At 38.6% G+C, this 14,683-nt stretch overlaps 1 protein-coding gene across 1 annotated transcript in view; it reads right to left on the bottom strand.

Annotated features, from left to right (window-relative positions):
* Positions 1-14,683, bottom strand: part of COQ8A (coenzyme Q8A) — a 571,755-nt gene that overhangs the window by 49,110 nt on the left and 507,962 nt on the right. Inside the window, exon 14 of the mRNA XM_044059595.1 lies at positions 8,038-8,124. Coding sequence (XP_043915530.1) covers positions 8,038-8,124 — 87 coding nt within the window. The remainder of the gene's footprint in view (positions 1-8,037; positions 8,125-14,683) is intronic.

The raw sequence follows: 14,683 nt of genomic DNA on the forward strand, positions 1-14,683 counted from the left end.
GGAGAAAAGTTGATAATATGGCAATAAAATACAGAACACTTGTTTTTCAAGGCTAAAAGTTAATGATTTCTGAAAGTATGCAAATAATTTTCACACCATGGGATGAGGAATAAAGATAAAAGAACAGATGCCAATTGGTGTAAGTAGAAGCACAGGCAATATGTGTTTCAGCATGGATAACCTCAATTTCAGGTTAAATAGGTCCTGTGTTAGCAGCTGTCCATTTGGCACAAAATGTTCCTATTAGGACAGTTAAACAACATTATTTGAAGATGCACATGTTTGTTTGTATTAAGTTAACAGTTTTTTTAGGAGTTTTCATTAACACAAAGTCTTGTAAAATATGACTTGGGCTCCAATGTTAAGAGAAAAACAGTACAAAGGATTAACCTGCCAAACATTAATGGGTGCATGTATCACAAAAGGTGGAATTAAACATTTTAAAAAGCTGACATATGTAATAGGTAGGAATAATGACTTCTTAACATAATGGCAACACTTTCCGTATTATCTTGGAATGAGAATGGTCTCACATGTTTAGATATAAAGGAAAAATAATTATATTATGAAATGCAGATTGTATATAGAAATGCTACAGGAGACACATTTGGAAAAAATTAGCATGTAAATTTGATAAAGAATTTCACGATAGATATTCTGCAGAAAATCAGGGACAAAAGAAAAGTGTACTCATATTGAGAGGACCAGTACTGACAGAAGATAAAAAATAGCAGATCTGTAGTAGTAAGAGGCTACTGGCAAGGGATGAGGATTACATTGGATATATTTACATTCTACCTAAAAATGCTATTTTGGAGCGTAAAAAAGTGGGAGAAATAAGCCTTCAGCAGGGGAATTACTTCTTACAGGTAAGGAGTGGAATTTGATTTGCAACAATAAGGATTTATGTGGTGGACCTAGATGGGAAAATACAACAAAAAGAGTAGAATTCTGAAGAAAATTATGAAAATATTTGGTATGAAAGACACGACTTCAGTAACAGGAGGAACTCGGAGAATTTACAAATTATTCCACAAGGTACAATAACTAGGCTAGACTTGTTATAAATAATTCACAGGACCATGTCCATTTAATTGAGAACTTTGATACACATCCAATAACTGTGAGATCATGTGTCAGTAATTACCAAGATAAAAAATGCAGGTTAATGAAGTAAAGATGAGACACTGGCGCTTCCCCACCTACATATTAAAAAAAGAGGAATTTAAGGAATAGGTAATGGAAATTATCCGGGAATTATAAGAGAAGATATGAAGTACTCCGGAACTTATAGCTAGTAAGTGACATAAAATGAAAGTGGATTTTTAAAAGTAGGGTAGAAATAAAATGGAGAGAGCTGGTTAAGAAGTAATAAAATTATGGGGGCCGACAAAGAATTCCAGTATTACAAAATATCTTAAAGTGGTCAAGAAGTTTACTTTCTGTCACTGACAATTGGATTCCTGGTTGACATTAAGTCAGTCATAAAGCAGATATTGATTACTGCTGGGCCTAGCTCTCTTAAGATGATCCTTGAATATTGCCTTAGTCATGCCATACACTGAACATTGTGCCAGCTTTTGTACGTATACCAAAGCAAATATTATAAAAGACTAAAAATGATCAATAAGACCATCACTAGAAATATTAGTTCTGTACCACAAACGATTAAAAGGGTTGCATTTACACTTTTAAGTCACCCCTCATGAGTCTACAGTTACAGTGCTTCTAAGTTTACTAAATCTGAGCATCAATAGTGGACATAAAATTCACTGATCACAGAGTTAATACTAACAAAAGTAAGCTATTTTTATATGTAGAACATACAGCACAGCAGCATGAAAAATGCAGATTTCTATGGCATGGTGGCCAAACAACAGAACTCTTTTTCAAAAGAAGTGAAGAATCCAATTCTATAACCAGTTTCAAAATGAGATTTGGCAAATATTTCAAATCTTATAAATATAGGCCCACTACTTTTGATACAAAATTGTACAGAATCCCCCTGGACCCAGTGTTTGTTACTTAGAACCTTCAAACCCTGGTTGTATAATAAAATAACAGGCCAGTAAGATAATTTGCCTCAGAGATTTTCAGGGCCAGGAAGACCGCTACAAGCTCCAAATGGATGATGTGGAGTTCCCTCGCCAAAGAAGACCACATCCTTTTGCTGTTTGTAGGAGCCAAAGCGGGCCTTCACTGGCAGAACCAGATATGTACCTGGCTGCAGGAATACCTACCAACAGGCTGGTTTGGGAATGTCCATCTCCTCCAGGAGCCAGATGGAGGGGACCGACATCAAGAGAAAATCAGTGAGCATGAGGTAGTTCTGTAATGACTGGCACCTTGAAAGTCCACTGAAACACCTGAATTCTCATGTGTGTAAACCGCACCATGAAGATCAGAGCAGTTATAAAAGTGAGAACATATAGCTTAATCCCAGCTAGGACCCTGTTACATAACTCCATCAACAGGGATGCCAAAGTCATTATTTTTCGAGCCCTCTTCTTCGCTAAGAACAGTCAAACAAGATAATATTCAGCTTGTTCCTGTTACTCAATGTATATCATATACACAATCTCCAGAATGAAAGGTCTTGGGAAAAGTTTTGAAATTTATTGTGGTCTCATTTTTTATATCCAAAAACCTGGATATTTTAACAGGGGTGTGTACACTTTTTACATCCACTTTATATGTAATCTGGAAGTACTTGGACAGCTGCTCAGTAAACAGCAAATACAAACATACATACATTACACTTAATATAGTTCTGTTAAAACAAGTAACAACAACTGCATATTTTAGAATGTGAAAAGGTCACTTTATATGATCAGACAATTACAGCAAAAAGAAATGGTAAAAGGATATTTCTACATGTGATCTTTAAACTCCCTCAATGCAAAGCAAACATATTTCTTGAAATACTTCATAATTTAGACCGGACTCCTCTTTTCAACTTATAACATCAGAAAAAGCCCTCTGATAGTTTTACGTAACACACAATTCTCTACCCACTCAAAAAAAGTACATCTCTGTTGATCACTGCCTACGGCTTTCATCTGGTACCAAGCAACAACTGCAGGCAATCAGCGGAAAGACTGAGACTGCCTGGTTAAATGATTGCTCAGAGTCACACAGCAGGCAAATGAAGGCTGAGGAAATCAAAAACCTGAAATGCAGGAAGCATCTCATTAACAGCCCATGGCCTTAATCATCGGTGCCAACGGCTAAAGGACATTCTATTCCAGATTAGTTTCTAACCACAACACACAATATTAGACTTGTCATAAAAATTAACAAATCTAACTACTGCATTTCTCAGCAACAATACAAGGAAACTTCAAATTCTACTGGACTGAATTTAAAAAAAAATATATACTGGCCAGTTCCACAATTATGCTGCCTTAAAGATGATAATTGCAGATCTCTTACCCAAACTGCAAGTATCTTTATTGATTTGTTTTGCCTTCCTGCAGCCTCTCCCACCTCTCCTCACATTTTATATGTACCAGTCTTGTTCCCACTGTAATTTTCCTTCTCACCTTTCAAATTGTTTATTCTCTACTACTCAATATTTAAATCCGCCTTTCCATTTTCTTGATTATTTGACGGCCTCTGATCCTTAAAACATACTCATGCAAATTTTCCTTGCAACCACAATTTCTCTATTACAAGTTTAATTATATAAGCAGAAATACAGGCACATGTTGATAAGCAGGGGTAATCTTTAGCTTATTTAAATACAGCCTCATCTAGCAGACCACATGCAACTCCACCACATTTAGAGTTTCCAAAGAAACATTACAACACTTATTCTATTCTCTCTGAAATAAGCCAGTACAGACCCTTTAGAAAAGCTCCATCTCATACAATTCCCTTCAATCCGGTCTCTCACGAGGTTCAGATTTTTACCTCATTTGCTTCTCATGATTCATTAATAATATTCTGACTTTCCCGCACTCAGTATTATTCTAAACACAAGCAACCTTCTCAAAAGTAGTACCTGCCTCCAAAACTTACTATTTTCCATTCGAGTTACCTTCCTTCAAATTTGTAACTATTTCACCAAATACTAAACTTACTTGTACATTCTTTTACAACAAACTTCAATGATTACGATAGCAAGTGAAAGATTTAGTCACTTTCCCCATATCTATCTCTATCTATTATACACACACACACACACACACACACACACGTGTGTGTGTGTGTGTGTGTGTGTGTGTGTGTGTGTGTGTGTGTGTGTGTGTGTGTGTGTACATATAAGGATTGGAGCAAGCTACATAGGAAAAAAATAGAAATTGTGAGAACAATACATACAAGGGTGGAATGACGTTTAAACAGTGGCAGGATATCAATGAGCTATGTAATGTTTGAGTGAGAAAAATTGGGTATATTATAAGTGATGTATAATATTTGCAACTGGGAATGTGTCATTATGGTTTGTGATGTAAAATGCTTGCAACTAGGATTGCGTCGTTGCGATGTATCTTTTATATAATGTATGACTGCCTGTGTAATAAGTGATACTCATAAAGATGTTTCCTGTTTGAAAAAAGGCAAGAATTGAATAATTTACATAATATTGTTAAGTTACATGATATACAACACTATATGTGAAGTACAATGTTTGTTATGTTAATATAGTTTGATTACTTTTATATGAATGCAAACCTATGTCACAAGTGATGAAGGTGTTTGAAAAAGATTATGGGGCTGTTCACAGCATGAAAGACTGAGCAGATATTCTCCCTCAGGTGTCAATATGAGACTGGGTTGAGTGAAACAGATTTTACTGTAACAGAGTACAGTGAGTGCTGATTATCCGAAATGTCAATTATCAGAAACAGCCTTCCAAAGTTTTTGGGTTGGAAAAATCAAAGTCTGAATATGTACACATTGGTGGTGCTGCGGTAGCGTTGTCGCCTCACAGTAAGATGCTGTCTGGTTCGATTCTCAGCTAGAGCATCTTCTGCGTGGAGACATGCGTGAATGGGCGTACCTTCGTTGAAGGTTGTGCATCAGGCCTGGCAAGCCGGTACGTAAAAATCAACTGCCAATCATTAGCGGATCGGAGTTCCGCTGTGGCGACCCCTAACCGGGAAAAGCCGAAAGTCACAACAACATTCACTTGTGTGTGAAAAATATTCTTCACTGTCCACTGGAATCGCTGAATGGTCGAAAATTGTATTCCTGCGTGCTGAAAAAAAACAAGATTTTAGAAGTTTTTATCCAGTTCAATTACGTTTGATTATCCGAACACTTTGATTACCCCAACTACACTAGGTCCCAATTAGTTTGGATAACTGACTCTAATGTAGCTAAAGGTATGAAGACATAATTTTTTTTTTTTTTTGCTGAGAAAACACTGATGTCTTTCAAGCTGGCTTAGGTGGTTAGTGAGGTACATGCTAAAAGGGACATCATATTCAATAGCATACCTAATAAGGGGGAAGTTAACTGAAACTATACCTGCTTTCAATCTTGAGACGATACAATGATGGATAAGATGGCCAAGGTAAAAGGATTTTCTAACCCTGGCAAGAGTGGTGGTCAAAGGACAGTTTTGAGGGTAAAGCTATGACTAATAACCAAGCATTTATTTGTTACAGCCCTTGCTGGAGAATGTCAGGATTAGAATGGGATTTGATAACTGTACCTATTCTGCAATCAGAAGCAATCACTGACAGCCATGATTCTCTTGATATTAGGAGACAGCACTATGGGACACTACCCATGATTCTCTTCTGTCTAGAGCAAATTTCTCTGACCTTAATGATAAGGGTTCTACAAGACCCAGATTAGCTACCTAGTGAACTATGTAAGGTTAAGGTTGAGTTGGGAGAATGTCAATAATCCCAGTAAAGCAGACAGCATCCAAGGCCTTGGCAAACTCCAGGTGGGCAGTGGACTGTATACTCTCTGTTCATGACTTCTGTCCTTCAAAGAACTCAGGTTAAGCAGGCATGATTTACCTTTTGTGAAGTTGAACAGATGTGCCTTCAGGGACATAAGGCCACCCATATCTCTTAATTTTGCTTATAATATATTCCATAAATTTACAAATAATACTAATGACACTCATATGACTGAAGTTTGCAGTATCAGTAGAATGTCTTGTTTAGTGTAATGCACAGGCAGGACAACAGCTGTTCTCCATACTTTGGGGATTTAATCACAATAGAGACCTGGGACGAACAGTTATGGGAGACATATTGCTAGAAGGCGCTTACTGTTTACTAGCAACCATTCAGAGATGTTGTCAGGACTCCTGGAAGAGGTATTTTTTAATTTTGAAAAGTGTCAAAAGGTATTGGCCCAGAATGATTACAAGAGGGGAGGTGGTGGGAAGAGGGCACTGGAAAGGGTGGGGAAGTGAAGCTACTAATGAGTCTAACAGGTGTGTTGACAAGAGGGGTAGAGGGACCAACTAAACATATGTACAGTTTAGCGCATTCAATCACCCAGTATGTTTCTGGCAGGAAACCAGAGCTCAAAGACAAAACCCACACAGTTATGGAGAACATAGACAGTGACCAGAAATCAGTATGAACTCTGGACCCTGGAACTGTGAAAGGGACAGATCATGCCACTGAGCCACCATTCGGCATAGCACTTCTGGTTACAGAGACGGTCACTATTCTTTTTACCATCCTTTTATACAAACTACATCATTTAACTTTTTGTCCCAAATACAAAGCATCTCATCACTGCAAATTACAAGTTAATTTAACTTTTCCTAAACTCCACATTTGCCATGGATCTTTTCACAAACTTGGCTCAGCCATTTGGAATTCTCTACCTCCTGATACCAGAAACCTCCACTCTTTCTTTAGACAAGCTCTATTAAAGTAATTCACAGAAAGTGTTCAATGTTTGCTTTAAAGAATGTAGCTAATCCCCTCATAAATTCTATTCTGCGTGCAGGTCTACATCCTGCTTGTGAATATTCTTTATAATCTTCTCTGCTCTGTTTCAAGTGCAAATTTACAACCAAACTTCATGAAAAACATGCTTGCTAGTGTGCACATGCAATATTCACTCCACAGTGAACACTTGCTTGTTCACACATCTTCAATGCAAAACATACGCTACTATTTTTTAAACTGTAAATACTTTCTGTACACAAAAACTAATATTACTACTACTGCTTCAGGTAATGGCAGAAAAGGATCTTCTAACCAGCTAACTCAGCAGTTAAATTATAAATCAATAAGAACAAGGTGCAAATATTTCTAACTATACAGTATGCAGATATTTCATTAAACACATACCTGGGTCACATGTAGGGGGTCATTCATTCATTTTCTAATATCTTCTATTAGCTAAAGCCTATACTGGCAAGTAACAGCTTTACAGAAGACAATCAGTCCTGGACATAGCAGTTCAGTGAAGATGAGCATATACACCTACGGGAACCTTCAAAGAGGATCATCATCTACTGACATACCTTTGCGATGTACAATGAAAATGGAGACCATGACAAAAAACAATGCGGACATAAGGGGGGACATAAAGATTCTACATTGAAGGAGCCCCAGTTGGAAAATTAACCAATAAACTCAGCGCTGCTGTATCATTGAGCTGTCAAAGTGTATTTAATTTTTGCAGCGGTAGCATTGTCACCTCACAGCAAGAGGTTCTCCCGTTCAATTCTCAGCTGGAGTGCCTTCTGTGTGGAGTCTGTATGTCCTCCCAGAGGTCGAGTGGCGTTCGAAAGACATGCGTGAATGGGTGTGCCTTTGTTGAAGGTTGGGCGTCAGGCTGGCACCTCGGCACCGTAAAAATCTACTGCCAATCATTAGCAGACCAGAGTTCAGCTGTGGCGACCCCTAACTGGAAAAAGCCGAAAGAAGAAGAAGATTTCACCCATTCTTTACAAGTATGCATAGGTATAATCGTGTATGGAGATGCACACACAAACAGAAAAAGGGAGAGAGAGAGAGAGAGAGAGACAGTACACATGCAAGAAAATATAAACTTTATGATGATCAGCCCTTTAAAACAGCACAACAGTGAATGAGCTTGACAGAGTACCTTAGTTTCATAACCACTGAGGAACTTCATTTCAACAGATTTTTTCAGCACCTTTTCACTATCTCGATCAGCAGCTGCTTTAATGACCTGTAAAAAAAAAAGTATTATTGAGAAGGTGTCTGAATCTATACTTGTGTCTTCAATGTACTGTGTTCCTAATTGTTGTTTCTGTCACTTTGGCCAGGATCAGTCATGGCTGAAATGGGTCTTCAGACCAGCCCACCGACCTGTTTAATAAAGATCAATTAAATATAAACATACATAAATAGAACCCAAGAACCATGCATAAAAAAGCAGTTTACAAACCACTAAAATGGTTATCAGGACAGAACAAATATATATGACAGCCTAAAAATATTCCACGGAATAAGTAATTCATACAAAATGCAACATCTGTCAAACCATGCTTTCGTTTATATGTGCAGTGAGAGCATTTTACTGTACACGGGGTGTGGCACATACTGGAAAACAAGTGCAGAAGAGCAAATTCATTGGACAGGTGGCAGTTTTTTATTTTATGGCCATTTTTGCTTTACTACGGTGAAACGCTTGAACCAAGGCTTTTTTGCAAATGTACTACAAATCAAGAAATATTAGAACAGAGTGGTGTTTTATACTTCAGTACATCCAAACATACACAAATTTGGCTTTGTTACAGATACCACTAATGAGATTTTTGAGTATAATGACTTCAGTATCTGTGTAACACACTCGTGATGTCAAGTTAAAGGCACAGTGAAGTACCAGATCAAAGAAGATTCTAGATAAATTTACAACTTCTGTAAGATCAAGTACTGAACAGAACTCATTTTATTCAGATTTCGAAGATGTTCTAACATTACTGGAAGATATTCAAAGGAAGTTTACCAAACATTGCTCAATGCCAAACCTTATGATATGGAGAGTCAAGTTATACTCCATAACTTATCATTGGTTAAGTGGAAGGGTATATGCCTGGCATGATGAACTTGAGTTAATGTTAAACATCAAAATGTTACCATCTTGTAAAACCAAGAGGAAAATATTATATTTTCTAGATACCAAAATGTAAAACTACTACCAGGGGCAAACTTGTAACACAGTCATTATCAAGGTCTTGTAATAGGTTAAAACTAAATACAAGATGCAATGCCACCACACTGAAGTCATTAGACTCTTGGTCTGGAAGTAACATATTCACTTTGGAAATGGAGGACCTGTGTATTAATGGTCTTCAACCTTAATGCAGGACAAGCAAACTATGAAACAGTATGACAACTTCCCATTCATAGTGAAGTCTACAAACTCCAAAATTACAGTTGTGTAAGCATATTCACCAGGAAAGTACAGTTGTATAAGAACCTGCCACAACAGTAGATGTCCTACTGGTCACTGCTGCAATATTCATGACAGCTGGGATATCATCGCTGATGTCTAGCCAGTGTACAAAAATCTTTACCTTCCCAAGGTAGCATTTCCAACACGTGACCTAAGTACATAGGGGTATACAGATGAAGTACAAGCATGGCTCAGTCTGTACTGAGAAAGGGATACTGGCCCGCCAGGATGGCGCAGCTTGAATGGGTAAGCTCCTATGTAGCAGAGCAGAGGTAAAAGCATACGGGGAGAAGAAAAGGAATGCTAAAGTAAGCTAGAGAAGAGGGGCTGGAGCGCGAGATGTAATACTACAACAGTGTTCAATAGGACATCTACTGTTATGGTACATTCTTACACAACTGTACTGTGCCCTGACTGAAATCACTGTTGCAGTATTCCTGACATATGGGTCATTCCCAGAACTGAAGGGAGGTAGAGAGAGGGGCAGCTGGCTACATAGCAGATGGTCTGTCGAGCAGTCTGAACAGTAATGACCTAGCAAAAGCTGCTCTGGACCTGTAGAAGGCATCAATTTTGTACTGTTTGGTAAAGGTGTGTACAAAAGACCAACTGGCAGCTTCCAAGATCAACCTGACATCTACTCCCTTATGGAAAGCACCTAAGGAAGCCAATGCCCTAGTGGATTGAGCTTTCAGCAGGAAAGCAATGGCTTACCATACTGTGAGTAGCAGAAAGAGACCGTCTTAGAGATCCAAGTTTCAATAGTTTATTTGGAGACAGGCTGGCCCCAGCTTAGGGTTCATAAAAGATACAAACAGCTGGTCAAGTCTTCCTGAAGGATTTAGTTTTATCTAGAATCTGAGATGCCTGTGAAGGTCCAAATAATGCAAGATTATTACCCAATCTCCAAAACAGGAAAAAATGGGTAAGTGAATAGCCTTGTTGAGGGACAGCGTGAGCGGCTAAGTGCTCCAGAGTGTGTGGAATGCTCCGAATTTAACACTGACTTAAGCCCACTGTTCTGCTGTTCCACACTAAACAGTTCCGGCTCCACTTTGCAATTTTGATTGGCTTGGATAACACAATTACAGCCAATTGGCACTGTGGTATACAAGCCAATCAAGTCAATGTTCCTAAGGTAAAGGGAGCTAATGAGGATGCAATCGTGTTCTGCTACTCTTTTCGGCGCCACTGCAATACATTCAAAAAAAGGCACAAGTTTAACAGCCTACGGAGAAAAGCAGAAGAGGGTAGGAGGTAAAACCGAGGTCAAAGTTTGCTTTCAAGTGTCTCTGAAAACAACTAAGTTAGGAACTGCACAATTTACATCACGATTTTATGAGGAGCAGATAAAAAAAATATGATGTGACAATCTAAACAGTAGAGAGGTATGCTTAGGATACATCATTCACATTACATTTGTCTGCAGAGTAGTGTGCTGGTCAAAAACTGCCTACCTACAAGGTTACTTAAAGTGTTTAGCAATTACTAATAAAATGTAATTTTCAAAAATTTACTTAGTCATACAACAGCCACTGACAGTGAACAATGCAGAAGTTAAAATCTGACAAGAGTAAAAGGTACAATAAATGAAGACTGTTCACAATCAGCACATCCTATGGCCAAACACAAACTACAAAATAAGCTTACATAAAATTAATTTTACAGTCTAAATCAATGAAAGTGTCTACACTTAGTCTCATAACTTAGTCATGATGAAGGATTCTCAGAATTATTTGTCTGTCAGAAAGATACACAGTTTGTTGTATTTGCTTCCTAAAATCGTCTTTGTACCAGTGTGCTTGTTTTTACCTACATGAAGACAAACTTTAACTACCCTATTACAAAACAGCAAGCTAACAGCTCTTAACCTTTGGTTTCCAAAATATGGAACACAATTCTCATAATGTGAAACATAGGGGAAAAATGTGGAACACTTGCAGCTTACTGACAACTCCACATTGTGGTAAAAAAGTGTTACTTTACACTTCTAAAAGTTATATTGATTGTTTTTAATGTTATTTACACATACAAACAGATGCAGGTGCACAGGCGGTCTCTCATACACAAACTCAAATGAGTAAATACAAACACAGACAGGCAGACAGATCAATACACATAAATGTACACACCCCTGTTAAAGTGCCAGGTTTTTGTGATATAAAAAAATAAAATCACAATAAATCATTTCAAAACTTTTCCCACCTTTAATGTGACCTCTAACCTGTACAATTCAATTGAAAAACAAATCTGTTAGGGGAAAAAGGCGTACAATACGCTGGCTGCATAAGTATATATATTATACTGTAATGTTCCTTTTTTACTAGTCTGTATCATCTGTAATGTTTTTCACTAGTCTGTACTATTTGCAATGTTTTGCTCTAGTCTGCAACATTTGTAAAAATAGTAATCTAAAACCTATTGTAACCTTGCTTGTTTTTGGAGCTTTTCTCCCCGGGACTCCATTGAAAACAGGTTCATCTTGGCCCAGTGGACTATCCTGGTAAACCAACTGCAAATAAAATAAAATATATATATATATATATATATATATATATATATATATATATATAAATATATATATCTGCTGGCAGATTGTCCTCAGTTGGCCTGAATTCCAAAGTCTTGGGTCCTGCGTCAGTTGCTGTCTCTTCTTCCATGACGTCAGGTCATCAGGGGTATAAAACAAGCAGCTGATGCCATTTTCTTTAGTTTTTCTTGCCCCAGATGTCAGGTGCCCCCAAAGAGGTAACAAAAAAAAAAAAAAAAAAAAAAAAAAAATATATATATATATATATATATATATATATATATATATAAATAAACTATATATACATGCATCAATATAAACTTTACATTCATCTACAAGCAAATACACTACATAGGCTGTAGAAGACAGGGAAGGAAAGATAAACTCTATATCTATATATCTATATCTCTCTCTCTCTCTATATATATAGATATATATATATATATGTGTGCATATATGGTGTTAAAGGAATGCAGAAGGTCAGATGGTAGTGGATTTTGTGAAAAGGATGGACATGGCTGTGGTGAATATGTATTTTAACAAGAGGGAGAGCATAGGGTGATATACAAGAGTGGAGAAAGATGCACACAGGTGGATTTTATCTTATGTAGGAGGGCCAGTTTGAAGGAAATTGGAGACTGTAAAGTGCTGATCGGGGAAAGTGTAGTTAAGAAGCATAGGATGGTGGTTTGTAAGACGACGTTGGTGATCAAGAAGAGGAGGAGGAGGAGTGCGAGGGCAGCACCAAGGATTAAATGTTGGAAAATGAAAAAGGGTAATTGTGAGGTGGAGTTCAGGGAAGAGTTAAGACATGCACTGGGTGGCAGTGAAGAGTTACCAAATAGCTGGGCAACTACAGCAGAGCTAGTAAGGGAGACTGCTAGAAAGGTGCTTGGTATGACATCTGGACAGAGGAAGGACGACAAGGAGACATGGTGGTGGAATGAGGAAGTACAGGAGAGTATACAGTGAAAGAGGTTGGCAAAGAAGAAGAGGGATTGTCAGAGAGATGAAGAAAGTTGCCAGGAGTATAAGGAGATGAGGTGCATGGTAAAGAGAGAGGTGGCTAAGGATAAGGCATATGAAGAGTTGTATGAAAGGCTGGACACTAAGGAAGGAGAAAAGGACCTGTACCGACTAGCTAGACAGAGAGACAGAGCTAGGAAAGATGTGCAGCAGGTAAAGGCGATAAAGGATAATGAGGGAAACATGAGAGTGTGTTGAGCAGATGGAAAGAGTACTTTGAGGGGTTGATGAATGAAGAGAATGAGAGGGAGAGAAGGTTGGATGATGTGGGGATAGTGAATCGTGAAGTGCAATGGATTAGTAAGGATAGCTATGAAGAATGGAAAGGCTGTTGGTCCAGATGACATAGCTGTGGAAGCATGGAGGTGTTTAGGTGAAATGGCAGTGGAGTTTTTAACCAGATTGAAATTTTGGTAAGTGAGAGGATGCCTGAGGAATGGAGAAAGTGTTTTGGTACCGATTTTTAAGAATAAGGGTGATGTGCAGAGCTGTAGTAACTACAGAGGGATTAAACTGATCAGTCACAGCATGAAGTTATGGGAAAGAGTAGTGGAAGCTAGGTTAAGAAGGGACGTGATGATTAGTGATCAGCAGTATGGTTTCATGCCAGGAAAGAGCACTACAGTTGCGATGTTTGCTCTGAGGGTGATGATGGAGGAGTACAGAGAAGGTCAGAATGAGTTGCATTGTGTTTTTGTAGACTTAGAGAAAGCATATGACAGGGTGCCTAGAGAGGAGTTTTGGTATTGTATGAGGAAGTCGGGAGTGTCAGAGAAGTATCCAAGAGTGGCACAGGATATGTACGAGGGTAGTGCGACAGCGGTGAGGTCTGCGGTGGGAGTGATGGATGTGTTTAAGGTGAAGGTGGGATTACATCAAGGATCAGCTCTGAGCCCTTTCTTACTTGCAATGGTGATGGACAGGTTGACAGACGAGATCAGACAGGAGTCCCCGTGGACTATGATGTTTGCAGAAGACATTGTGATCTGTAGTGAGAGTATGGAACATGTGGAGGAGACCCTGGAGAGATGTAGATATGCTCAGGAGAGAAGAGGAATGAAGGTCAGCAGGACTAAGACAGAATATATGTGTGTGAATGAGAGGGAGGATAGAGGAATGGTGAGGATGCAAGGAGTAGAGGTGGTGAATGTGGATGAGTTTAAATACTTGGGATCAATAGTTCAGAGTAATGGTAAGTGTGGAAGAGAGGTGAAGAAGAGAGTACAGGCAGGATGGAGTGGGTGGAGAAGAGAGTGTCAGGAGTAATTTGTGACAGACTAGTACCAGTAAGAGTGAAAGGGAAGGTCTACAAGAGGGTAGTGAGACCAGCTATGTTATATGGGTTGGAGACAGTGGCATTGACAAAAAGGCAGGAGTTAGAGCTGGATGTGGCAGAGTTAAAGATGTTAAGATTTGCACTGAGTGTGACGAGGGTGGACAGGATTAGGAATAAGTATATTAGAGGGACAGCCCAGGTTGGAAGGTTTGGAGACAAAGCCAGAGAGGCAAGATTACGTTAGTTTGGACATGTGCTGAGGAGGGATGCTGAGTATATTGGGAAAAAGATGCTAAGGATGAAGCTACCAGGTAATAGGAAAAGAGGAAGGCCTAAGATAAGGTTTATGGATGTGGTGAGAGAAGACATGCGGTTAGTTGGTGTGACAGAGCAAGATGCAGAGGACAGGAAGAAATGGAAACTGATGATCTGCTGTGGCGACCCTTAACGGGAACAGCCGAAAGATGATACACACACACACACATATATATATATAT

The sequence above is a fragment of the Protopterus annectens genome, chromosome 1.part2 (genome assembly GCF_019279795.1).
Source record: "Protopterus annectens isolate FY-2018-M chromosome 1.part2, PAN1.0, whole genome shotgun sequence".
Lineage (NCBI taxonomy): Eukaryota > Metazoa > Chordata > Ceratodontiformes > Protopteridae > Protopterus > Protopterus annectens.